At 43.5% G+C, this 26,788-nt stretch overlaps 1 protein-coding gene across 3 annotated transcripts in view; it reads right to left on the bottom strand.

The window, feature by feature from the left end:
- Window positions 1-321: 321 nt before the first annotated feature.
- Window positions 322-26,788, bottom strand: part of DNPEP (aspartyl aminopeptidase) — a 77,403-nt gene continuing 50,936 nt past the window's right edge. For 2 of the 3 annotated variants that reach the window (XM_056537030.1, XM_056537029.1), the window contains exons 3-15: window positions 24,188-24,276; window positions 24,000-24,113; window positions 23,466-23,591; window positions 21,574-21,698; window positions 21,389-21,485; window positions 20,111-20,218; window positions 19,888-19,965; window positions 13,417-13,500; window positions 9,430-9,590; window positions 8,856-8,895; window positions 8,095-8,196; window positions 6,238-6,405; window positions 323-529 (exon numbers count right to left, since the gene is read on the bottom strand). In XM_056537030.1, the coding sequence (XP_056393005.1) occupies window positions 479-529; window positions 6,238-6,405; window positions 8,095-8,196; window positions 8,856-8,895; window positions 9,430-9,590; window positions 13,417-13,500; window positions 19,888-19,965; window positions 20,111-20,218; window positions 21,389-21,485; window positions 21,574-21,698; window positions 23,466-23,591; window positions 24,000-24,113; window positions 24,188-24,276 (1,343 nt within the window). In that variant the 3' untranslated portion in view covers window positions 323-478. Of the gene's footprint in view, window positions 530-6,237; window positions 6,406-8,094; window positions 8,197-8,855; window positions 8,896-9,429; window positions 9,591-13,416; window positions 13,501-19,887; window positions 19,966-20,110; window positions 20,219-21,388; window positions 21,486-21,573; window positions 21,699-23,465; window positions 23,592-23,999; window positions 24,114-24,187; window positions 24,277-26,788 lie in introns of all 3 variants that reach the window. The other variant, XM_056537028.1, reaches the window with a different exon arrangement.

Below are 26,788 nucleotides of genomic sequence, written 5' to 3'. Positions count from 1 at the left end.
GTATAAGCCGAGGGGGTTTTTTTCAGCACGAAAAATCGTGCTGAAAAACTCGGCTTATACTCGAGTATATACGGTATGTATATATATATATATATATATATATATATATATATATATATATATTTTTTTTTATACAACTTCTAGCATGTATTAAACCTATTGCAAAACTACAACTCCCAGCATGCCCAGACAGCCTTCGGCTGTCTGGGCATGCTGGGAGTTGTAGTTTTGCAACAGCTGGAGGCACCCTGGTTGGGAAACACTTGGTCTTGGAAGAGGACGACTCGTAGACTACTGGCATTAACCAGAACTTTAGTACATACACCGTGAATATACAGAAAATGTGTTTATTTCCACAGATAAGGGGCAGTTCTTTATTATTCTTGCACAAACACCACACCCATCATCACATGGTATACGGGGGCCCGGGTAGGTAGGGAACACGTGCTCTTGTCCACGGGATAGGAGGACAATCTCTTTAATCCACCAAAAGACTGTTGTTCACAGTCGGATACTGCTCAAAGAACCCCTGCGAAAAGAGAAGAGGATAGTCACATGACCAATTGGAGGCAACACGCATTATACGTATAGGGTACACTCATACCGCAGCTACACATGTCTATAGATGCATCCAGAGCACTGAAGATGCTGGTACTCCGGTGGAAAACGATTTTCTTAAAATCAACTGATGCCAGAAAGTTAGACAGATTTGTAAATTACTTCTATTTAAAAATCTTAATCCTTCCTGGACTTATCAGCTGCTGTATGCTCCAGAGGAAGTTGTGTAGTTCTTTACAGTCTGACCACAGTGCTCTCTGCTGACACCTCTGTCCATGTCAGGAACTGTCCAGAGCAGGAGCAAATCCCCATAGCAAACCTCTCCTGCTCTGGACAGTTCCTGACATGGACAGAGGTGGCAGCAGAGAGCGCTGTGGTCAGGCAGAAAGTAAATTCAAAAAGAAAAAGAACTTCCTGTGGAGCATACAGCAGCTGATAAGTACTGGAAGGGTTAAGATTTTTAAATAGAAGTAATTTACACATCTGTTTAACTTTCTGGCACCAGTTGATTTAAACAGATTTGTAAATTACTTCTATTTAAAAATCTTAATCCTTCCAGTACTTAACAGCTGCTGTATGCTCCACAGGAAGTTGTGTAGTTCTTTCCAGTCTGACTGCACTGCTCTCTGCTGCCACCTCTATCCATGTCAGAAACTGTCCAGAGCAGGAGAGGTTTGCTATGGGGATTTGTTCCTGCTCTGGACAGTTGCAGGAACTACACAACTTCCTCTGGAGTATACAGCAGCTGATAAGTCCTGGAAGGATTAAGATTTTTAAATAGAAGTCATTTACAAATCTGTTTAACTTTCTGGCACCAGTTGATAAAAAAATAAATAAAAGTGTTTTCCCACTGGAGTACCCCTTTAACTCCACAGAGGATTGGATAGAAGTGTAACAACCCCTCAGCCACGACAAGTCAGTGGTCTCCAAACTGTGGCCTTCAAAATGTTGCAAAACTACAACTCCCAGCATGCCCGGACAGCCAACGGCTGTCCGGGCATGCTGAGAGTTGTAGTTTTGCAACAGCTGGAGGCCCCCTGGTTGGAGTACCCCTTTAAGGCTCTCTATAGAGCTTTTGGGGGAGGCGTTCATTTGGGTAAATGGAAGCTATATGTATCTATGACGACATCGCTGAATAATGTGTCATCCTGCCGCTATATCGTCCACGTGGCAGTGGCAAATAACACATATGGCACCGAGGCCTAAGTGTTACATGGGTAGGACGAGGCCTGTTACAGATTCACGTTTTACCTCTGCAGACGGCGCCATATTGTGGACATTTTAACCTTTGTACTTTTTATCCAATTTTTTTGTAATGTCGTACTGTAAAATTGGAGGCTGCATAAAATAAAGATGGCCGCCTTGGGTGTGAAGCAACGGTTGCCTAGCAACAGGCCTGATGGGCAGATGTGACCACACTGGATCCCCATACTTTTGTGGAGATCGGCGTGTTCACCGTTTGTGACAGGGTTTCCCAACTAAGAGTGCCTCCAGCTGTTGTAAAACTACAACTCCCAGCATGCTGGCACTTGTAGTGCTTAAACATTTGATGTATATAAAATTAATAAACTACAATTAGGTTATTTTCATTCTGAGCAGTTGTTTCCCAACCGGGGGTGCCTCTAGTTGTTGCAAAACTACAACTCCCAGCAGGTTGGCTGTATGGGCATGCTGGGAGTTGTAGTTTTGCACAATTTCGACGGCTACAGTTTGCAGACCCCTGCCTTGTCACTAAGCCGCACTCCTAGAGAATCATGGGAAAAGCAGAGCGAGGGGAGAGGATCCGAAAAAAGCGAATACCCGAGAGATCGCGCAGACTAAAAAGACGAGCGGGGAAGAGGTGGAGGGGGGGGTGGGCTCAGGTTTCCATGGTTTCCATTATATCATCTCATAGGCTAATACACGCTATTGCTCATTAGAGAAGTCCCGGTGTTGCCATAGCAACCACTCGACTAGCCCACTGATGTCGGCTGTTGCCACAGCAACCGCCCATTGACTTCAAGGCCAGTGTAGGTTGCCACGGCGGCAGCCAATGGGAGACGGGCGCACACACACAATTAGAAGCTCGCACACGCGGCCCGATAGAAAGACGCTTGCGAAGCGACTGCTGGGACACGGGGCCACGTGAACGTAAACAAACACGCCGACGTGTCCGAGACACAGAGGCCAGCGACCGCCGCGTCACGAGGGCAACACGCCGCCCTGCCGTAATCCGTATCGCAAACAGGGGGGGGGGGGGGGGGGGGGGGGTGTAGCCTAGTACAGAGGCTGAGGAGAAAATTTACCATAAACATTATACAATCACTTTAGGTATCGATGTAGCTGAGCCGAGTTTGTCGTAAACGTGCGTTATCGCTCTTATTTTATCTGTGGCTTTTACATAGGACTCCAAAATAATAAATAACACAGGACAAGTGATATCGGCCACTAAGGGTTAAATGACATTTTCAGCTCTGCTACATCTTTACCTACAAAAACCCAGAATGCATAGGACTCTAATAGGAAACTGATCACATGACCATAACAATACTACACAAATAAAACACTACAACCCCTAACAGGTCTGGGACACTAGACATGATCATAATACAGCTCTATTATACTATACATAGAACACTGCAACTCTCATCATCACCAACTACTGGGCATGATCAGAATACGATTTTACTATAGTTTATACAAAGAACGCTACAACTCCCAACATCTCCAACCACTGGGAATGACCATTATACTTTACACACAGAGCACTATACGCACCAGCATGACCATAATACATTATACCAGTGTTTCCCATGCAGGATGCCTCCAGCTGTTGCAAAACTACAACTCCGGGCATGCTGGGAGTTGTAGTTTTTCAACAGCTGAAGGCACCCTTCTTGTTAAACAATGCATTATACTTTGTACATAGAGCACTACATCCCTCTATATGACCATAATACAGCCTTCGGCTGTCCGGGTACGCTGGGAGTTGTAGTTTTGCAACAGCTGGAGGCACCCTGATTGGAAACAGTGCATTATACTCTGTACATAGAGCACTACAACCCTCAATGTGACCATAATACAGCCTTCGGCTGTCCGGGTACGCTGAGAGTTGTAGTTTTGCAACAGCTGAAGGCACCCTGATTGGGAAACAGTGCATTATACTCTGTACATAGAGCACTACAACCCTCAATATGACCATAATACAGCCTTCGGTTGTGCGGGCATGCTGGGAGTTGTAGTTTTACAACAGCTGGAGGCACACTGCTTGGGAAACAATGCATTATACTCTGTACATAGAGCACTACAACCCTCAATATGACCATAATACAATAGTATCATACTCTGTATGTGAAAAACTACAACCCTCAACATGATTGTAACACAATCTTAGTATAGTTTATACAAAGAACACTACAACTCCTAATATTCACCCACCATAATAGAGTTCTAGTATTCAATACACACAGAGCACTATAACCCCCAACATGATCATAATACATTATACTCTGTATATAGGCCACTACAACCCTCAGTATGGCCAGAATACAATTATATTACTACAAAGAAAACTACAACTCCCAACTTGAACAGATCGCTGGGCATAACCTTAATACAACTCTATTATACTCTGTAAGTGAAAAACTACAACACTCAACATGATCATAACACAATTGTAGTGTATAGTTTATACAAAGATCACTACAACTCCCAACATAACCAACCGCTGGGCACAACCATAATACAATTATATTATTCTCTACACACAGAGAACTATAACCCCCAACATGACCGTAATACATTATACTGTACATAGAGCACTACAACTCTCAGTATGACCAGAGTACAATTCTATTATTACAAAGAAAACTATAACCCCCAGCGTGACCCAACCATTGGACATGATCATAATACAATTCCTTTATATTTCATACATATAGTAGTGAACTACAACCCCCAACATGCCTATAATACAATTCCTTTATATTTCATACATATAGTAGTGAACTACAACCTCCAACATGACTAGAATACAATTCCTTCTTATTTCATACATATATTGTACTACAACCCCCAACATGCCTACAATACAATTCCTTTATTTTTCATACATATAGTGAACTACAACCCCCAACATGCCTATAATACAATTCCTTTATATTTCATACATATAGTAGTGAACTACAACCCCCAACATGACTAGAACACAATTCCTTTATATTTCGTACATATAGTAGTGAACTACAACCCCCAACATGACTAGAACACAATTACTTTATATTTCGTACATATAGTAGTGAACTACAACCCCCAACATGCCTAGAATACAATTCCTTTATTTCATTCATATAGTAGTGAACTACAACCCCCAACATGACTAGAATACAATTCCTTCTTATTTCATACATATAGTCATGAACTACAACCCCCAGCATACTGTATGTTTCAATTCCTCACCAGTTCCAAGATCTAGACTTGCTGCCAGTGACTATAAACATTATTTCTTTCCTCCAGAGCGGCATTTCCCCAACCAGTGCGCCTCCAGCTGTTGCAAAACTACAACTCTCAGCATGCCCGGACAGCCTACGGCTGTCCGGGCATGCTGGGAGTTGTAGTTTTGCAACAATTTGAAGGCCACAGATTGAAGACCACTGACTTGTCATGGTTTGTTACACTTCTATCCAATCCTCTGTGAAGTTAAAGGGGTACTCCGGTGGAAAACAATTTGTTTTAAATCAATTGGTGCCAGAAAGTTATACAGATATGTAAATGACTTCTATTTAAAAATCTTAATTCTTCCAGTACTTATCAGCTGCTTTATGCTCCACAGGAAGTTGTGCAGTTCTTTCCAGTCTGACCACATTGCTCTCTGCTGACACCTCTGTCCATTTTAGGAACTGACCAGAGTAGGAGCAAATCCCCATTGCAAACCTCTCCTGTTCTGGACAGTTCCTGACATGGACAGAGGTGTCAGCAGAGAGCACTGTGGTCAGACAGAAAGGAAATTCAAAAAGAAAAGAACTTCCTGAGCTGATAAGTAATGGAAGGATTAAGATTTTTACATAGAAGTAATTTACAAATCTGTTTAACTTTCTGATACCAGTTGATTTAAGAAAAAAATTTTTTTTTCACTGGAATACCCCTTTAAAGGCATCAACATCAAATCTCTTCCTGGTTGGACAGTTCGTTACAATGTATCAGCCTTGTCTAGACTGGATGCAAGTGTTGCAAACCCTCAGCTGTGAGAATTTATATCTGAAAGTTGCAGAGCTTTTATTTTACATCAGTTATTTGCATAAATATATTGCTAGATTATAACTTCCAGCATTCCTGGGAGTTGTAGTTTTGCAACAGCTGGAGGCACCCTGGTTGGAAAGACCTAAATTGTAATTTTTCATAGTTACTGCTTTATATGCACTAAAAGGAAAAACGATATCACTCCTCCAGACACGCGTCCTGCTGTGTGCATATTTATTCTTTATTTCCCCACTGACTCGTAACGCCTATATTAAGTATGTCATCTTCTGCTCATTACGCTGCCTTGAGCGCCCTCTAGAGTACAGATCTGCAACCTACAGCTTTCCAACTGTTTCAAAAACTTGCGCGGGAATGGCGGTTTGCAACAGCTAGAGAGCTTCAGGTTGATGATCACCGCCCTACAGGTGGCTCCTAGACATGACACCCAGACATATACGTTACCTGGAAGAGAGTGCAGGTCTGCATGACACCAGACGTGCAGCACATCTCCCTCACAGAGTGCATGGCCAGCTGCGGGGATCCTAAATCCAGAACCCTCAGGCCCAGCTTACTGGCCAGGATGGGACCAATGGTGGTGCCGCACGGAACGTCATTCCGCACCATGAATTCCTAAAGATACAAATTGTTTTTATTCAAAAAGGTATCATAATGTAAAAAAAACATTATATATACACTGTGTATTATATATACACATATACATACACACACACACACATACACTGCTCAAAAAAATAGAGAGAACACATAAACAACACAATGTAACAACAAGTCACTGACACTGGGGTGAGATCCCACTGTCCACTCAGGAAGAACACTGATTGACAATCAATTTCACATGGAACAGACAACAGGTGGAAATTATAGGCAATTAGCAAGACACCCCCAATAAAGGAGTGGTTCTGCAGGTGGTGACCACAGACCACTTCTCAGTTCCTATGCTTCCTGGCTGATGTTTTGGTCACTTTTGAATGCTGGCGGTGCTTTTACTCTAGTGGTAGCATGAGACGGAGTCTACAACCCACACAAGTGGCTCAGGTAGTGCAGCTCATCCAGGATGGCACATCAATGCGAGCTGTGCAAGAAGGTTTGCTGTGTCTGTCAGTGTAGTGTCCAGAGCATGGAGGCGCTTCCAGGAGACAGGCCAGTACATTAGGAGACATGGAGGAGGCCGTAGGAGGACAACAACCCAGCAGCAGGACCGCTACCTCCTCCTTTGTGCAAGGAGGAGCAGGAGGAGCACTGCCAGAGCCATGCAAAATGACCTCCAGCAGGCCACAAATGTGCATGTGTCCACTCAAACGGTCAGAAACAGACTCCATGAGGGTGGTATGAGGGCCCGACATCCACAGGTGGGGGTTGTACTTACAGCCCAACACCGTGCAGGATGTTTGGCAATTGCCAGAGAACACCAAGATTGGCAAATTCGCCACTGGTGTCCTGTGCTCTTCACAGATGAAAGCAGGTTCACACTGAGCACATGTGACAGACGTGACTGAGTCTGGAGACGCCGTGGAAAATGTTCTGCTGCCTGCAACATCCTCCAGCATGACAGGTCTGGCGGTGGGTCAGTAATGGTGTGGGGTGGCATTTCTTTGGGGGGGCCGCACAGCCCTCCATGTGCTTGTCAGAGGTAGCCTGACTGCCATTAGGTACCGAGATGAGATCCTCAGACCCCTTGTGAGACCATATTCTGGTGCTGTTGGCCCTGGGTACCTAGTAATGCAAGACAATGCTAGACCTCATGTGGCTGGAGTGTGTCAGCAGTTCCTACAAGAGGAAGGCATTGATGCTATGGACTGGCCCGCCCGTTCCCCTGACCTGAATCCGATTGAACACATCTGGGACGTCTCGCTCCATCCACCACAGACTGTCCAGGAGTTGGCGGATGCTTTAGTCCAGGTCTGGGAGGACATCCCTCAGGAGACCATCCTCCACCTCATCAGGATCATGCCCAGGCGTTGTAGGGAGGTCATACGGGCACGTGGAGGCCACACACACTACTGAGCCTCATTGTGACTTGTATTAAGGACATTACATAAAGTTGGATCAGCCTGTAGTGGGGTTTTCCACTGTGATTTTGAGGGTGACTCCATATCCAGACCTCCATGGGTTGATACATTTGATTTCCATTGATAATTTTTGTGTGATTTTTTTGTCAGCGCATTCAACTATGTAAAGACGAAAGTATTTCATACGATTAGTTCATTCAGATCTAGGATGTGTTATCTTAGTGTTCCCTTTATTTTTTTGAGCAGTGTACATTTTATATAAGTAATTTTGGAGATGTGTCTTGATCACCTGCAGTGGGACTCCAACACGTCCCGCAATCTCCCGCAGGACGGCCTCGGTCACAGCTGTGGAGGCGTAGCGCTGGTTGCTGTTCACTTTGATGACAGGTCCCTTAAAAATATACATATACAGCAATTGTTACATTGTGTCATATTTAAAAGGGTACTCTGGTGAAAAACTATTTTTAGTTAAACAGATTTGTAAATTACTTCTATTACAAAATCTTAATCCTTCCAGTACTTATCAGCTGCTGAAGTTGAGTTGTTCTTCTGACCACAGTGCTCTCTCTGTCTCTGGAACTGTCCAGAGTAGAAGCAAATCCCCACAGCAAACCTCTCCTGCTCTGGACAGTTCCTGACACAGACAGAGGTGTCAGCAGAGAGCATTGTTGTAAGACAGAAAAGAATTCAACTTCAGCAGCTGATAAGTACTGGTGGGATTAATATATTTTTTTTAATAGAAGTAATTTACAAATCTTTTAAACTTTCTGGAGCCAGTTGATATGAAAAAGATAAATTTGTTTTTTACCGGACTACCCCTTTAATACTAGTGAAGACGCCAAATAAACTAAGGGGGTGCAGGGTACAACATATTTGATGCCAAGTGGGAAACTAATGGGGTGCAGGGTACAATGTATTTGATGCCAAATAGAAAACTAAGAAGGGTGCAGGATACAATGTTTTTGGCCCCAAATGGAAAACTAAGAGGGTGCAGGATACAATGTACTGTATAAAAGCTGCAGTATAAAATACAAAGCAGTAGGGACTTACCTTGTGGAAGAGGGGCCTGTGGTTCTCCTCATGTTTGTCCCTATAATAAAAAATAAAAAAAGGGAGTTATCCAGAAATAGGAAAACAGAGCTAATTTCTTCAAAAAACAGCACCACCCCTGTCCTCAGGTAGTGTGTGGTATTACAACTTGGCTTCATTCACTTCAATGGAACTGAGCTGCAATACCTCACACAACCTGAAGACAGGTGTGGTGCTGTTTTTTTGTAGAAATTAGCTCTTTAACATTATTGGGTAAAGCAAAATCCTGTATAGAGGGGAGTGACTGAAAAATCAGATTCACTGAGATACATTAGTCAATTGGATACAACGTAGCAATAGATTCTCAGATTATAGGTCTGTATCGTAATGGCGGCCAAATTGGAAACCAGTTTGCAAATTGGGAACATGCATCTAGGATGCCTACAGCTGTTGCAAAACTACAACTCCCAGCATGCCCGGACAGCCTTTGGCTGTCCGGGCATGCTGGGAGTTGTAGTTCTGCAACAGCTGGAGGCACACTGGTTCTCCATAGTCATGGCCACAGTGCTATGCTGGTCACAGTGGTGCTTCTTACATGTAGTTGGGGTGCACGGCATGGGCCATGTCAGCGCTGATCATGAACGACTTGGGCACGGACTCTTCGAAGGCGGTGAGATTCTGCGGAGTGCAGGAGATACGGCGCAGGATCAGCTCCGTCAGAAGGGACTCTGCGCCGTGGGAGCTCTCCGACCCGACCTGCCGAAACACGAAGAGGAGAGAGCAATTTGACTGCTTGTACAATACACTGAGATACTGATGTATCCTGATCCGTCCGCTCTATAGTACACCCTGCCGAAACACTAAGATGGCAGACCTAGGTGCCTCAGCCGCTCAACACCCCACTTTTGCGCTGTGGGGATGGGGGATCAACTAGAGAAGAAAGGGGACCGGCGCTCACATCTGATCGCCTGTATGCCATGGTCATTACTGACTTAAAGAGGCACTCCAGATTTTTTTGTTTTGCCCACATCATGCACATCACTTTTCCTATAGCGCCATCTGTTTTATTCCAGCACAGCTGCATGCATACTGTAACTGAGTAATGCGATCCCAAGTCTGACCCACATTAAATCAGTGGAAAATGTGTCAGAGGAAGTGGTCTGTCCTAGGTCAGCTGACTTCCTGTGAACTACATGATGACATCATCACCTATCAGATTCCTTCTAGGAGCTCACAGACCCCTCCCTTCCCAACTGTGTCTGTATACTGCTGCTCGCTCTATGGGATCAGGAAATATAGCAGTGTTACAACTCTTAGCTCTATCTGTATACTGTTGCTGCTATCTCTATGGGATAAGTATACATAGTAGTTATACACCTCTCCTCCAGCTCTACCTGTATATTGCTGCTATTGCTATAGGATCAGGATATATAGTAGTTCTACCCCTCCCCTCTAGCTCTTTTCTCTATGGGATGGGATTTCCTGAGACTGTGTTCACATGTGGAATTTGTTTTGGGTTTTTCCACTTCATCTTGTTTCTTCCTAAATTGTAGCAAAAATTGCGCAAATCACAAACTGCAGCGAAAACCCTGCCCAAACGCATTTAAAACCTTTAAAAAAAAAAACTGTAAAAATGCAACGTGTAAAAACAGCCTGAAGGCTTCAAATCTTTATAAAACACTGCATTGTTATTAAAGTCACCAACCCACTTATGAGTTTCAGCAGTTTAGGCTTCTGGTTCTAGCCAGGTGATTAGGTTGGTCCCATTAGGCGAATTGCAGTAATGAGACTCCACACTCCCTCTCTGCAGAAAAGAATGGCTGAAAACACCATTCCTGCTACATCAGCTAAAACAGGTAAGCACAAGACATACACAAGAATCTCTATATTATTCATTAATAATAGCCTATGCTGCACTACATAAGAAAAAATAATAATAATAAAAAATTTCCTGAGTGCTTCTTTAACCCCTTAATGACGCAGCGATTTTTCAGTTTTTGTGTTTTTATATTTTCCTCCTAGTCTTCTAAAATCCATAACTCTTGCAACTTATCTATAGGGCTTGTTGCTTGCAGGACTTATTGTACTTTGTAATAACATCACTCATTTTACAAAAAAATGTATGGTGAAACCAAAAAAAAATATATAATAAATAATTATACTTGTGGGACAAAATTGGATTAAAAAAAAAAACGCCATTATGCTAATTTTAGGGGTTGCGTTTCTACGCAGTGCTTTTTTCGGTAACAGTGACAACTTATCTTTATTCTGTAGGTTCATACGATTCCAACAATACCCAATTTATATAGGTTTTGTTTTATTTTCCTAGTGAAAAATATAACTTTTTGTAAGAAAATGAGTATGCTTAAAAGTGTTCCCTTCTGCCTTCTGACCCCTATAACTTTTTTGTTTTTCAACATATGCGTCTATATGAGGGATCATTTTTTGCGCTGTGATCTGTAGTTTTTATCGGTACCATTTTTGTTTTTAATGGACTTTTTAATCACTTTATATGGATTTTTTCCTGCTATATGAAGTGACCAAAAGTGCGCAATTCTGGACTTTGGTATTTTTTTTACTTTTAGGCCATTTACCGAACGGTTTAATTAACATTACATTTCAATAATTCAGACATTTACGCATGCGGCGATACCGCATATGTTTATTTTTTCTTTTTTTTACATAATTTTATGTGTAAAATGGGAAATGGGGGCGATTTAAACTTTTATTAGGGGAAGGGGTTACACACATTTATTACTTTTTTTTTATATTTAAAGGGGTTATCCAGGAAAAAACTTGATTTTATAAATCAACTGGCTCCAGAAAGTTACATTTGTAAATTACTTCTATTAAAAAATCTTAATCCTTTCAGTAATTATGAGCTTCTGAAGTTAAGGTTGTTCTTTTCTGTCTAAGTGCTCTCTGATGACATCTCTGCTTGTCTCGGGAACCGCCCAGTTTAGAAGAGGTTTGCTATGGGGATTTGCTTCTAAACTGGGCGTTTCCCGAGATACGTGTCATCAGAGAGCACTTAGACAGAAAAGAACAGCCTTAATTCAGAAGCTCATAAGTACTGAAAGGATTAAGATTTTTTAAATAGAAGTAATTTACAAATCTGTTTAACTTTCTGGAGCCAGTTGATATATATAAAAAAGTTTTTCCCTGGATAATGCCTTTAACATTTTTTTTAGTCCCCATAGGGCTAAACACTGATCAGTGTTATCTGCGGTCTGCCAAAGCAGGCTCGAGCAAATACAAAGAAGATTCAACGGCACGGAGGAAGGTAGGGACCCTCCGGCTGTCAGTTAAGGTGATCAGGACCGCACGAATGCCCCATAGCAACCAGCCGGCAACACTGAGTTTTAGGTCCCGCGATCAGATTTGAGCGGGGGATCTAAAGGGTTAATAGCCTCGCCGCGGCTGCTGTGCCTGGCTGTTGATTCCAGCTGGGAGCCACGCGGGATGACGTGATAATCCTGCTCCGTAGCAGTTCCACCCTTCATAGGACATACCAGGGCTCAAGTCCTGCACTCTTTCCACAGCAGGAACACAGTTCCCATTAACAGAAGTCCTGCAGGACCAGCCCTTGAGTGGAAATCACACTTTTTTCTCCAGGACTTAACCCCTGGGACATACCCATACGTCCTAGGGAGGGAAGGGGTTAAGTAGCTTGATTGGAGATAGAGTGCAGTGTATGGGGCAGGATCAGCTCCTGGACCCACTCCATAACCCAATATCTGATTTACAATTAAGGGGTTAATAGCTAGGTGGGCTTTCCCCTTCGGCATTTTAGAAAAGGTGCTTAAAAGGGGTACGCCACTGATGCCAGAAAGTTAAACAGATTTGTAAATTACTTCTATAAAAAAAAAAATCTTAATCCTTCCAGTACTTCTAAGCTGCTGTATGATCCACAGGAAGTTATTTTCTTTTTTAATTTCCTTTCTGCCTGACCACAGTGCTCTCTGCTGCCACCTCTGTCCATTTTAGGAACTGTCCAGAGTAGGAGCAAATCCCCATGGAAAATTTCTCCTGCTTTGGACAGTTCTTAAAAAGGACAAAGGTGTCAGCAGAGAGCACTGTGGTCAGACAGAAAGGAAATTAAAAAAAAAAAGAAAAGAACTTCCTCTGGATCATACAGCAGCTGATAAGTACTGGAAGGATTAAGATTTTTTAATAGAAGTAATTTACAAATCTGTTTAACTGGCACCAGTTGATAAAAAAAAAAAAAATATATATATATATATATTTTTTTTTTTTTATATGTTTTCCAGTGGAGTACCCCATTAACAGCTTTGTACTTGTCACCCAACTTTCCCAAAACCAGATAGAACTGAGATAAAAAATAAAAAAAGAAGCTGAATCAATGCCCAGGGAGCGGGGCGAGTATTGTGCGTCATGTTGTCTGTGGCCGCGGTGAGTAAAGGTCACACATTCTCCTGTGTCTCCGCAGCTGCTCCCCCTGCACCTGCTCCTGTCCGTCCCCTTCCTGGGTCATACAGCGCAGCCGATCTGAGATTCTGGTGTCACGTTAGGTTGGGGGCCACCATCTGGTGATGTTAGTCACAGTCCCGACGGGTCTCACCTCCTCGTTGTCATACAGGGTGATCATCCTGACATTGGGGTCATTGGCGAGAGAGTTTGGAGAATCACAGGAGCCAAGAAGAGCCTAAAGGGGGAGAGAACACAATGGACGACAGATTAGTCAGGGGGGGTGGGGGGTGTGGGGTGGTTACATATAATGAGAACGACATGGTTACTTAGATCTGATACTGGGAGAACTGGGTAATAACCAATATGGCCGCCATTACAGCTTTCACATGCATCGCCAACCAACAGTCCCAGACTTCTGAATGAAGAATATGTTTAGATGTGCAAAGGCATTAACGGGGTTAGAACAGTGTTTCCCAACCAGTGCGCCTCCAGCTGTTGCAAAACTACAACTCCCAGCATGCCCAGACAGCTGAAGGAGTTGTAGTTTTGCAATAGATTCAATACATGCTATAAGTTGTATAAAAAAAAAAATACCCCCAAAAATATTATAAAAAAAATATATATATTAATAAATAATAATAATAATATTGCAGAAAAATATATAAAAAAATGGCATATATGCTGGGAGTTGTAATTTTGCAATAGATTCAATACATGCTAGAAGTTGTATTTAAAAAAATGTAATTACAAAAAAAAAAATGTTTATATATAACATTTTTTTTTGTAATTACATTTTTTTTAATACAACTTCTAGCATGTATTGAATCTATTGCAAAATTACAACTCCCAGCATATATGCCATTTTTAATATATTTTTCTGCAATATTATTATTATATATATATACAGTAGTCCCTCAAGTTACAATATTAATTGGTTCTGGGACGACCATTGTATGTTGAAACCATTGTATGCTGAGACCAGAACTCTATGGAAACCTGGTAATTGGTTCTAATGGCACCAAAATATCATCCAAAAAATAGGAAAAAGTGAGGATTAATAATTAGATAACTAATATAGATAAAGCAAATCCTTACATATAAAAGTAATAAAGATCTGCTGGGAGCTGTAAATCACTGTCTATGTCCAAGCAGGGAGCCTCCAGCTGTTGCAAAACTACAACTCCCAGCATGCCCGGACAGCCAAAGGCTGTCCGGGCATGCTGGAAGTTGTAGTTTTGCAACAGCTGGGGGCACCCTGGTTGGGAAACACTGGTCTATGTAGAGGACAGGAGCTTCTTCAGGGTCCTGTACAGTACACACAGTGTCCTAAAAAAAAGTAATGGAGCCGTCCTCACCTGGTGTCCAAAGGAGCAGCTAACCCTGGTACAGGTAAAGTGTACAGAACATGTAATACCTCCCTGTACTGTAGGGGGCGCTACCAGACCCCAGTCAGTGCATACACTTCAGTAATACAGGAAAAGAGTAGTACAAAACATGTAATACCTCCCTGTACTGTAGGGAGCGCTACCTGACACCAGTCAGTGCATACACTTCAGTAATACAGGTAAAGAGTACAGAACATGTAATACCTCCCTGTACTGTAGGGGGCGCTACCAGACACCAGTCAGTGCGTGCACTTCAGTAATACAGGGGTTTTACCAGCGAATGCCCATTCTGATTGATTGGTTCTTCCAGCCATTGACACGTTTCACAGATCTGGACTGTCTGTGCATTGTATGTTGAGTCTGGTTTCAACTTATGATGGTCCAGAAAAGACCATTGTATGTTGAAACTATTGTATGTTGAGGCCATTGTAAGTTGAGGGATCACTGTGTGTGTGTATATGTATATATATATATATATATATATATATATATATATATATATAGCAACAGGAGAATACAGCAGCACACTGCTAGCACAAAGATATAGATAAAACATGAGTATATAGGTACAACATGAAAAGCTATACAGCTATGGTGCAAAAAATGAAAAAATATAAAATTATGAGGTACTTAGCTTGCAAATTTGGCGGTCAAATAGTTGGACCGTCCCACCACGGTAAGGTGACCTCATTCTGGGACGGACCCTACACTGTGAATATGCCTCTGTATGAACAATTCAGCAGGCATTGCAGGATCTGAAACATCCAAGGCACCTTATATACACCTAATAGAGGTGGGTGGGGTGCAGGAGCCAACATGGAGGTAGCGACTCCCCCATATGTGTTATACAACCAAAGAATAAGTTGGTCAGCACTATTAATTCCAAACTATTGTATAGACCTGGCTTACAGGTGCAGGCTGCTGGGCTAAATATACAGCAACAGGAGAATACAGCAGCACACTGCTAGCACAAAGATATAGATAAAACATGAGTATATAGATAAAACATGAGTATATAGGTACAACATGAAAAGCTATACAGCTGTGGTGCAAAAAATGAAAAAATATAAAATTATGAGGTACTTAGCTTGCAAATTTGGCGGCCAAATAGCTTGGACCGTCCCACCACGGTAAGGTGACCTCATATATATATATTTTTTTTATTGCAGAAAAATATATATAAAAATAAAGGCATATATATATATATATACACATATATATATATATATATATATATATATATATATATATATATATATATATTATTTTTATTTATTTATTTATTTTATTTCCCCCCCGTGAAATATGCACCAAAAAAATATCTGGGCATACTAGGAGTTGTAGTTATGCAACAGATTCAATACAGTTTTTACAGTCATGAAATTTAGCGAAAAGACACTTTTTTAAGCATAATAGCATTTTTACAGCAAAAAAATAATAAAAAACTAATAAAAAAAACATAGTTGCCTTCTTCCAGAAACAGCACCACTCTTGCCCTCAAGTCTGTCTGTAGTATTGCAGCTCGGTCCCATAGAAGCGAAAGGAGACACAATGTAATATTCACACACAACCTGAGGGTAGGTGTGGCGCTGTTTTTGTAAGAAAGCGACTGTTTTTTCCTAACCCTGGATAACCCCTTTACGAGTGAACGCCCACAATGCGCTGTCACTAGAAACCAGCAGAATTCAAAATTTTTTGCCTGAAATGTAACTCAAAACCAGAAGAGCTAAAGAGACTTATGGTTAGGACCCTCATCTATCAGCTAGAAAAAAATAAAAAATAAATTGCCCCTCTATTTAGAGGACTGGACCCATCCATGCATTAGACCTAGCCCCATTGATAATCAGTGCTAACTGTGTAATGCTTCATTTCTCCTGTGGGAGGCGCTGTAGGGTAACTGAAACACTCTCAGCCAGATTCTCATGCTGATCAGCAGGATCAAAGCAACAATACTACAGCAGTGTTTCCCAACCAGTGTGCCTCCAGCTGTTGCAAAACTACAACTCCCAGCATGCCCGGACAGCCAACGGCTGTCCGGGCATGCTGGGAGTTGTAGTTTTGAAACAGCTGGAGGCACACTGGTTGGGGAATACTGTCTATCATTCTCTGAGGCTGAGACATTAGGTTCGGTGTCCCTTTTAATTCACATTTCTGATGCGATAAGAGTGCGAGTCGCAAGAATCCAATCAGTCTCAATAATAGAGCAGCGCGGACTGCGCTATTTTTAGAAGCACCTCGGATCACTGTATGCCGATATCTACTCGGGAGAACGGCCTAGGGATACACGATGTTAGCGTGACAGTGTTACATAAGTTTATTCCACAAACAAACGACGTAACAAGAAATTGACGCGTTTCGGGTGTGATGCACCCTTAGTCGTATGACTGTGTATGACTAAGGGTGAGCTATCCCCGAAAAGTGTCGATCTCTGTCTTGCCATGTCGTTTAGAGTGTCATTCCTGGAATAAACTTACAAGATTTTATGCAAAGTTACCACGCTGGAATTTCTTCTTTCGTTTGATATTCCTGGGTACAATCCTACACTATCCTTGCAGTGGATGGGCTCTATTGGGCGAGCTGGATCTTTTTCTCTATTTTTCAGATGATACATGATGCTCCGTTCCAAACCTCTCCCTTCTTGGCCGCCATATTAAAAGGAGCACTGTGCCTTTAAATATCACTCTTTTATATATATATATATATATATATATATATATATATATTATTATTATTTTTTATTTTTTTTTTTTTATTATCTATAAGGGCATTCTATTCTGATAGAGATTTATATCCTCCAACTGTTCTGTAAGAAGTGTCAGGCTTCACTGCAATTCTAGCATTGTAATCATAAAGTACAGAATATTCCCAAAAAATAAAAATGAAAAAAAATTAAAAATAAAGATTTTTTCAACATTTTTTTTTTTTTTTTTTACTAAGGCTCCTTTCACACTTTACTGTCGTTCCGTTTTAAAGACCCGTTACAATGTCCAGTTTACAAAAACCCTTAAAAACGGGCGATAAAAAATCCCATTCAAGTCTATGGGATTTTTTGATCATCCGTTCTCACCCGTTATGACTAACGGACGTCATTTGTGACAGGAGACAAAATGAGTGCATGTTAGTCATAACGGGTGAGAACGGATAATAAAAAAAATCCCATAGACTTGAATGGGATTTTTTTTTAACGGCCGTTTTTAAAGGGGTACTCCGCTGTTCAGAGTTTGGAACAAACTGTTCTGAACACTGGAGCCGGCGGCGGGAGCTTGTGATGTCATAGCCCCACCCCCTCATGATGTCACGCACCGCCCCTTCAATGCAAGTCTATGGGAAGGGGCATAGACTTGCATCGAGGGGGCGGGCGTGACGTCATGAGCTCCCGACGCCAGCTCCAGCGTTCAGAACAGTTTGTTCCAAACTCTGAGCAGCGGAGTACCCCTTTAAGCGTTTTCCAAACTGGACATTGTAACTAGAGATGAGCGAACTTACAGTAAATTCGATTCGTCACGAACTTCTCGGCTCGGCAGTTGATGACTTATCCTGCGTAAATTAGTTCAGCTTTCTGGTGCTCCGGTGGGCTGGAAAAGGTGGATACAGTCCTAGGAGACTCTTTCCTAGGACTGTATCCACCTTTTCCAGCCCACCGGAGCACCTGAAGGCTGAACTAATTTACGCAGGATAAGTCATCAACTGCCGAGCCGAGAAGTTCGTGACGAATCGAATTTACTGTAAGTTCGCTCATCTCTAATTTTAACGGATCTTTAAAACAGAGCAACAAGTATAGTGTGAAAAGAGCCTAAGCTCCATTGAAGTTAATGGAAAACGGCTGGTAATTTCCATTCAATAACATTTTTACAGTCATAAAATTAAGGATTTTTTTTTTTGCTCGTTTACAGCAAAAATCTGTTTTTGCTAATAGCATTTTTTGTGACAAAAAAAAAAAAGATAAAGCTTGTAAATGCATTGCCATATATGGAGATGGCCCTAGCACCAGAGTATTCTTGACATAGCCTTAAAGGGGTTAACCAGGAAAAATCTTTTTTTCATAAATCAACTGGCTCCAGAAAGTTAAACAGATTTGTAAATTACTTCCATAAAAAAATCTTAATCCTTTCTATACTTATGAGCTTCTGAAGTTAAGGTTGTTCTTTTCTGTCTAAGAGCTCTCTGATGACACGTGTCTCGGGAAACGCCCAGTTTAGAAGTAAATCCCCCATAGCAAACCTCTTCTAAACTGGGCGTTTCCCGAGACAGGTGTCATCAGAGAGCACTTAGACAGAAAAGAACAACCTTAACTTCAGAAGCTCATAAGTACTGAAAGGATTAAGATTTTTTAATAGAAGTCATTTACAAATCTGTTTAACTTTCTGAAGCCAGTTGATATATATAAAAAAAAGTTTTTTCCTGGATAACCCCTTTAAACTCTATGGAAAAATGGCTGGCAATTCCCATTCAATACAATTTTTTCCATACATAATGCAAATACCTTTTTTATTTCATTTTTTTTTCCAGTTTTTGCATAATTGTAAAATAATAAATAAATATTAATAAAAATAAATAATGTAAAAAAAAAAAGCTCCAAAATGATGTTTCAAATGGCAAAAAAAATACAAATATTCAGCCAATGTGTTTTTTTTTTTTGCGCATAGATTGAAAATATGCACCAAAAAACCAGTGCGCACGTAGCCTTATCATGAAGGATACCTTGTAGAATATCATCAGGAGCAACAATCATTTCAAACAGCGGGGGGCATCCTGGAGCACCTAGAACCTCCATAATTCCGTTCTGGTGCATGAATAATTAGGCCAGTGATTGTTTCAAAACCAGGGTGCCTCCAGCTGTTGCAAAACTACAACTCCCAGCATAACCGGACAGCCGAAGGCTGTCCGGTTATGCTGGGAGTTGTAGTTTTGCAATAGCTGGAGGCATCCTGGTTGGGAAACACTGCCATGGAGTGCTGGGAGTTATAGTTTTGCAACAGCTGGAGGCACCCTGGTTGTGAAACTACAGCAGAACTACTTAGAACAGTGTTTCCCAACCAGGGTGCCTCCAGCTGTTGCAAAAACTACAACTCCCAGCATGCCCGGACAGCCTTTGGAAAGGAAACACAGTCAGCAATGCCATCAGTCCCACCAGGACATGTATACAATTGACTCTAGGATTATACGGACGGCGGCACGGGACAGGAGAAAAGGACATATACTCAGGTCTTTGTGACCCACACAATATGAACACCCACCTGAAGGGCACAATAGCAGCTGTGCAGATTATCCAGACGTGGGCCAAAGATGAACTCCTCATAGGCGCCCCCTAAAGTCTGAAATAGGTAAGAGGCGATTAGAAAAGAGCGGTCATAGAATTTCATTATATATTTCGGAACACTGTTTGACCCAGGAGACAATGCTACCAAGGCCAGAGCCACCGTGCTACACGACGCACTAGGGAAGTTAGATAGGACGTACCGCAGGTTGCGTGTCGGTAAGGCAGAGCTCCAGTTCCAAAATCTGCTCAGGTTTGACCCCCAGCCGGTCGGAGAGCAAAGTGAGAAGAAGAGGATGATGTCTCTCAGTCTAGAGGAGGGAATGAAATAGACAGACACTACATCAGTCAGGGGTCAAGTCCTGGGGAAAAAAAGTGTAGGAACTCACCCATGATTTCCACTCAAGGGCATGTCCTGCAGGACTTCTGCTAATGGGAACAGTGTTCCTGCTTTGGAAAAAGTGCAGGAACTCTGTTCCCATGCGTTCCTGCAGGGCTTGAGCCCTGACATCAGTGATGGAACATCAAGGACAGTGGTCTAAAACCTGTGGGCCTCCAGATGTTGCAAGACTACAACTCCCAGCATGCCCGGACAGCCATTGGCTGTCCGGGCATGCTGGGAGTTGTAGTTTTGCAACATCCGGAGGTCAGCAAGTTGAAGACCACTGATCTAGGACATCCAGGTCATGTCCTATAGACATAAGGGAACCTTAAAAGGAGTATTCCAGAAAAAAAAAAGAAAAAAAATGTCATATCTGCTGGCTCCAGAAAGGTAAACCGATTTGTAAATTAAAAATAACATCTTTATCCTAGAAGTACTTATTAGCTGCTGAAGTTGAGTTGTTCTTTTCTGTCTGACCACAGTGCTCTCTGCTGACACCTTTGTCTGGTCTAAGGAACTGTCAAAAGTAGCAGTAGGATGTACTACTAGAGCCGTGAATATGCATCTCAGAGAACACGTAAACTCTGTAAAAACGGAAAAAGGGTTCTCCAAGGCTGATCGCTCACATAAAAGAAGAGCACAATGGGAATGTTAAAGGGGTACTCCGCTACTCAGCATTTGGAACAAACTGTTCCAAATGCTGGAGCCGGCGCCAGCAGCTTGTGATGTCACATCACGTCCCGCCCCCTCAATGCAAGTCTATGGGAGGGGCATGGCCATAGACTTGCATTGAGGGGGCGGGGCATGACAACGGGGGCGGAGTTGTGCCGTCAGGACACTTCGTCTACGTGGTCAGGACGCATAAGACTTGGAGCCTCCAGCGCTTCCTGCAGTGCCCCCGAGATCAGACATCTTATCCCCTATCCTTTGGATAGGGGTTTAGAAGTCTTACGGCCGGAGTACCCCTTTAAATGACCGGCCCCTTGAGATAAACCAATGTTGAAAACATTGATATGAAACACACGTGGGCAATATGAGCAAGTGTATAGGTTTGCTTCCAAAATGTTTCTCCACCATCTTCACACACACATGGTCTCACCTGGTTCTGGCCTCCAGCAGCAGAGTGACAGGAAGATCCCGAATCCATGGACTCCTTCTCCAAACCTTCTTGTACACAAGAAGCGAGAATGGGAAGGCTGTGAGGAGAAGAGAGATCGTGAGGAGGAGGAGGAGGAGTGTAGGATGTGCTGGGCCCGGGGGTTGGGACATTTCGGGGACACTCACAGATGCTGCTCCGTGTTGGGTCCGAAGCTCTCGTTGATGTTCCTCTGCAGGTGGATAGCCAGATGAGGGATGCGAAGGATCGGGCGCTCCACGTAGACCAGGCGGTGCTGGAGACGGTGGCCTTCCTGGGAGGGTGGAGAATGGGGTATAAGAAGAATGAGTTCTAGTCTAGACCATAACATGTAGGTGGTTTCATTGACTACATCAGCGCCATTGGTCACTGTCAAACATGTTGCAGAGGGGGCTGGTATTTTGCAGATTGAACCAACACTGAGAATGCTGACTGGGGAGGTTAGGGTTAACTTGTCACTTTAAAAAAGTTTTGACATGTACTAGAGAGAGATTTTTACTGGTCGGGGTCTAAGTGTTCAGACCCCGACCGATCGCTAGAATGAGCAAGAAGAGAGACAATCCCATGTACTTACATTGTAAGTTTGTCTCGGTTTGAGCCAAGAGAGAACGCACTCACTACACTCTTGTTCTAGCGATGGGTCAGGGTCTGAACACTCAGACCCTGACTGATCAAAACAGCGTTTTCACAACCAAAGTGACTCTAGCTGTTGCACAACTCCCAGAGTGGTAGCCTAAATCAAAGGTGGAGCGTAACTTAAGTGGGCACTGTCACTTTAACATGGTGGCTGAAATCGTCGTGTAGCTCTAGCCTAAATCAGAGATGGTGCATTACTTAAAAGGGGTACTCCGCTGCTCAGCGTTTGGAACAAACTGTTCCGAACGCTGGAGCAGGCACCGGGAGCTCGGGACGTCATAGCTCCACCCCTTCATGACATCACACCCCGCCCCCTCAATGCAAGTCTATGGGAGGGGGCGCCCCCTCCAATAGACTTGCATTGAGGGGACGGGGTGTGATGTCATGAGGGGGCGGGTTATGACGTCACAATCTCCCGACTCCAGCGTTCGGAACGTTGGGCACTGTCACTTTAAAAAAAAAAACTTTTGTCTTGTTGTAGAGCAGTGTTTCCCAACCGGATGTGGCTCCGGATGTGGCAAAACTACAACTCCCAGCATGCCCAGACAGCCATCAGCTGTTGTAAATCTACAACTCCCAGCAAGCCTTTGGCTGTACGGGCATGCTGGGAGTTGTAGTAGTGCAATAGCTGGAGGCGCCCTAGTAGGGAAACACTGTTCTACAACATGTCAAAAGTTTTTTGTTTAAAGTGACAGTGCCCATTTAAAAGGGGTACTCCGCTTCTCAGCATTTGGAACAAACTGTTCGGAACGCTGTAGCCGGGAACTCGTGACGTCATAGCCTCACGCCCCCTCCCATAGACTTGCATTGAGGGGGTGGGATGTGCCATGAGGGGGTGGGTCTATGACGTCACAAGCTGCCGGCTCCAGCGTTCCGAACAGTTTGTTCCAAACGCTGAGCAGCGGAGTACCCCTTTAAGTGATGCACCACCTAGAGCTACACGACGATTTCGGCCACCATGTTACCCTCACTAAATCACACTGCATTGCGGCTAACAAAGGCGAGTAGGGAAGAGTTGCGATGCAGCAGTGCAATACGGCAATTTTTTGTCCATGTGACCCATAATGCAGCCAAAGTTGCTGTGTAGCCGCAAAAGATGTAAAATTTTCAAAACAGCCATCGGATGTCTGGGCATGCTGGGAGTTGTAGTTTTGCAACACCTGGACATCCACAGCTTGGAGACTATTAGTGAGATTTATCAAAACCTGTGTAGAGGAAAAGCTGAGCAGTTGCCCATAGCAACCAATCAGATCGCTACTTTCGTTTTTCTCAAAAGGCCTCTGAAAAATGAAAGCAGCGATCTGATTGGTTGCTATGGGCAACTGGCCACTTTTAAAGCGACAGGCACACTTTAGTAACAAGCTAGTTGTGTGGACCACTGACTATTGCATAAATGTTTCCTCACCTTCACGATCACCCGACCGGCAACGGTCAGATCTCGGTCAAACCAAGTGCTCCAGATCCCCCCGCCATAGCACTCGACGCCGACCTGCAGGTATCCGGCCTGACCGCGACAAGACCTGCGCTTCACCTGCGGAAACAAGACACAACTAAGAGAAAACTAAGGCCATGTTCACACGGCAGAATCTTTGCGGAATGTCCGTCATGACATTTCGTCATCAGCAAGCGCAACTCATTAGTCGGTGCTAGGACCGCACAGAAATGCACCAATTTCATAGACGGCAATGCATTGCCAAGCAGATTCCGCAGAAAGAATTAACATGTCATTTTTTTTTCTGTGGAGGCCGGAATTGGGAATTCTGCAGCAGATGTTTCCATCGCGGAAATTCCGCCGTGTGCACTATGCAGCAGAATTCCATCGAAAACAATAGGACTCTGCTGCAATGGAATTTCTCCGATCGAGTTTTCCACCAGTTTTGATGTATGGCCTAAAGGGAAAACTGCTAATTCTGCTAAAGTTTAGTCTCAAATGTCTTACCCTGAGACACGGACTGTCCGTATGGGCTCCCACGATTGTAAATCCATTTCCTTGCTGGTAATGGCCGCCGACTGCGAACGCCACTAAGGTGGAGTAGTTGCGGGTCAAGAAGTACTGCACAGAGATGGCCATTGGTTAATATGTCATTCTCGGATGTTTTACATAGAAGAATCTGCAGGTTTTCTCACCTTGTGGTTGGGTTTGATGTCCCAGTGATCGGCTTCCTTCAGCTCCTGGAATCCGGCTTGTAAGAGGCGGCTCTTGCACTCTTCCACCACTAGGAGGAGAAAGATTTGACAGGATTAGATAAAGGTGGCTGATTTCTTCCATGAACAGCGCCACCCAAGTCCATAGGTCAGGTCTGGTATTGCAAGTACGCTCCAATGAAGTCAATGGAGTTAAAGGAGTACTCCGCCACAAACATCTTATCCCTATCTAAAGGATAAGGGATGAAATGTTAGATCGCGGGGGTCCCGCCGCTGGGGACCCCCACGATCTCCATTGCGGCACCTCGTTATTCGACAAACAGAGCAAACTCCGCTCCATGCCGGATGACTGGCGATGGGGCCGCCACGCCCCCTCCATTCACTTCTATGGGAGGAGGCATGAAGGCTATGTCATAGCAGTCACACCTCCTCCCATTGACATGAGTGGAGGGGGCGTGGCTTGCAGCTTCCGCATTCCTGGCACCGCTGCTGCTGACACAGAGATTGCGGGGGTCCCCAGCGGCAGGACCCCCGCGATCTAACATATTATCCCCTATCCTTTGGATAGGGGGATCAGATGTTTGCGGCGGAGTACCCCTTTAAAAGAAGTTCTGTAATGAAATATAACATATCCCCAAAGGATAGGGCATAAGTTATAGATCACTGGGGGTCCGACCACTGGGACCCCCACGCGATCTCCTGAACGTGAGGCCCTGGCAGTCTGCAGTAAGCGGCCATTCCAAACCCCCCCACAAAACCCCCCCGCCGGAGGAAGCTCCGGCTGACGCGCCACCTCCATGTATCTCTATGGGATACATGGAGGGGGCGTGACGGCCGCCACCCCTTGTGGGGGTCGGCACGACCCCTTCCAGCAGACTGCCAGGGCCTTGTTCAGAAGATTGGGGAGGTCCCAGCCCCTTTGGATAGGGGATAAGTTATATTTCACTACAGAACTTCTTTGAGCTGCAATACAATGCACAACCTGCAGAGAAGTGTGGCACTGTTTTGTTCCACGCTTCATCAGATGTCTTAGAACAGAGAACACTTATAGTGCGCAAAAAACAGTGCAGCAAACTCATAGGAATCTTTTGTGCAACCGTACAGGGTCTTGGGTACACTGCTGTTCCATGTGCATGCCTTATTATACATGGGGGGTCCTTAACTTTAGATACCGGCTCCACAATGCCCCCTAGTGACGGTATACAAGTCAAAAACAGTAGATCATGGCATGGTGGGATTTGTAGTTCTGCAACAATTGGAGAACATTGACATAAAGCAATGTGCTCCACCCTACTGCTCTCTACAAGGCTGTCTGGGCATGCTGGGAGTATTAGTTTTGCAACAGCTGGAGGCACCCTGATTGAGAAACACTGCCTTAGGGTCCAGGGGTGTAATTACATTCGGCCCTATTGGGAGGTCCAAATAAGAGATCCTGTATGATTGAGACTGAGGCCCGGAAGTGATATTTCAGGTATATATCTGTGTATACTCCTTACCCCTCTGATATATGGGGCCTCAGGCTGAATTCTTTCTTATCATCACACAGTCCTTCCAAGTAACATGGTGCAAAGTTCATCATCAGATATTTCGGAGTATCACAAAAAGCAGAGTCCGGATTTTATGGCTGATAACCACAAGGTGTAAAGTTCAGCTGGTTATGCCTTTACATCTTAAAAGGGGTGGAAAACTTTTTTTTTTTTTTTTTTTTTTAATGAACTGGTGCCAGAAAGTTAAACAGATTTGTAAATCACTTCTATTTAAAAATCTTTACCCTTCCAGTACTTTTTAGCAGCTGTATGCTACAGAGGAAATTCTTTACTTTTTGAATTTCTTTTTTGTCTTGTCCACAGTGCTCTCTGCTGACACATCTGTCCGTGTCAGGAACTGTTCAGAGCAGCATAGGTTTGCTATGGGGATTTTCTCCTGCTCTGGACCGTTCCTGATACGGGCATCAGGTGTCAGCAGAGAGCACTGTGGACAAGACAAAAAGCAAATAAAAAAATAAAGATTTTCCTCTGTAGCAAACAGCTGCTAAAAAGTACTGGAAGGATTAAGATTTTTTTAATAGAAGTAATTTACAAATCTGTTTAACTTTCTGACACCAGTTCATTTAAAGAAAAAAAAAAATAATAGGTTTTCCACCGGAGTACCCCTTTAAATGGACACTGTCAGAACCAAAAACATTTTATAGGTTCTTCATCTTGGCAAAACATTAACCTTTCTAATATACTAGAAAATGTTATCTCCTTTTTATAGAAATCATGGCTTATAAAAAATGACCACTAGGGGTCCCCCATATCATCCAGAACATAATCCTGTTCGGTTGCAGCATCATCTTTGTCCCAGCTGAAGCACAGGCAGAGACAAAGTCCAGGAAGTGAGGGTAGGACTAGCACTCCTCTGTGCTCACTCCTGTCCTATCAGACTGCAGCATGAAAACAGAGAGGAAGGGGTTACAGAGCAGCCTGCAATGATTGGATGAAGAGATCCAGCACTGCACAGCAGACTCAGGGAGGGAGTGAATGCATGGTGACTGAGGGCGGGCTCAGTGCTTGCCTCGGACACGCCCCTTCCTGAGCAGTG

Source organism: Hyla sarda, chromosome 8, assembly GCF_029499605.1.
Source record: "Hyla sarda isolate aHylSar1 chromosome 8, aHylSar1.hap1, whole genome shotgun sequence".
Lineage (NCBI taxonomy): Eukaryota > Metazoa > Chordata > Amphibia > Anura > Hylidae > Hyla > Hyla sarda.
This window is presented reverse-complemented; position numbering and strand designations above follow the sequence as displayed.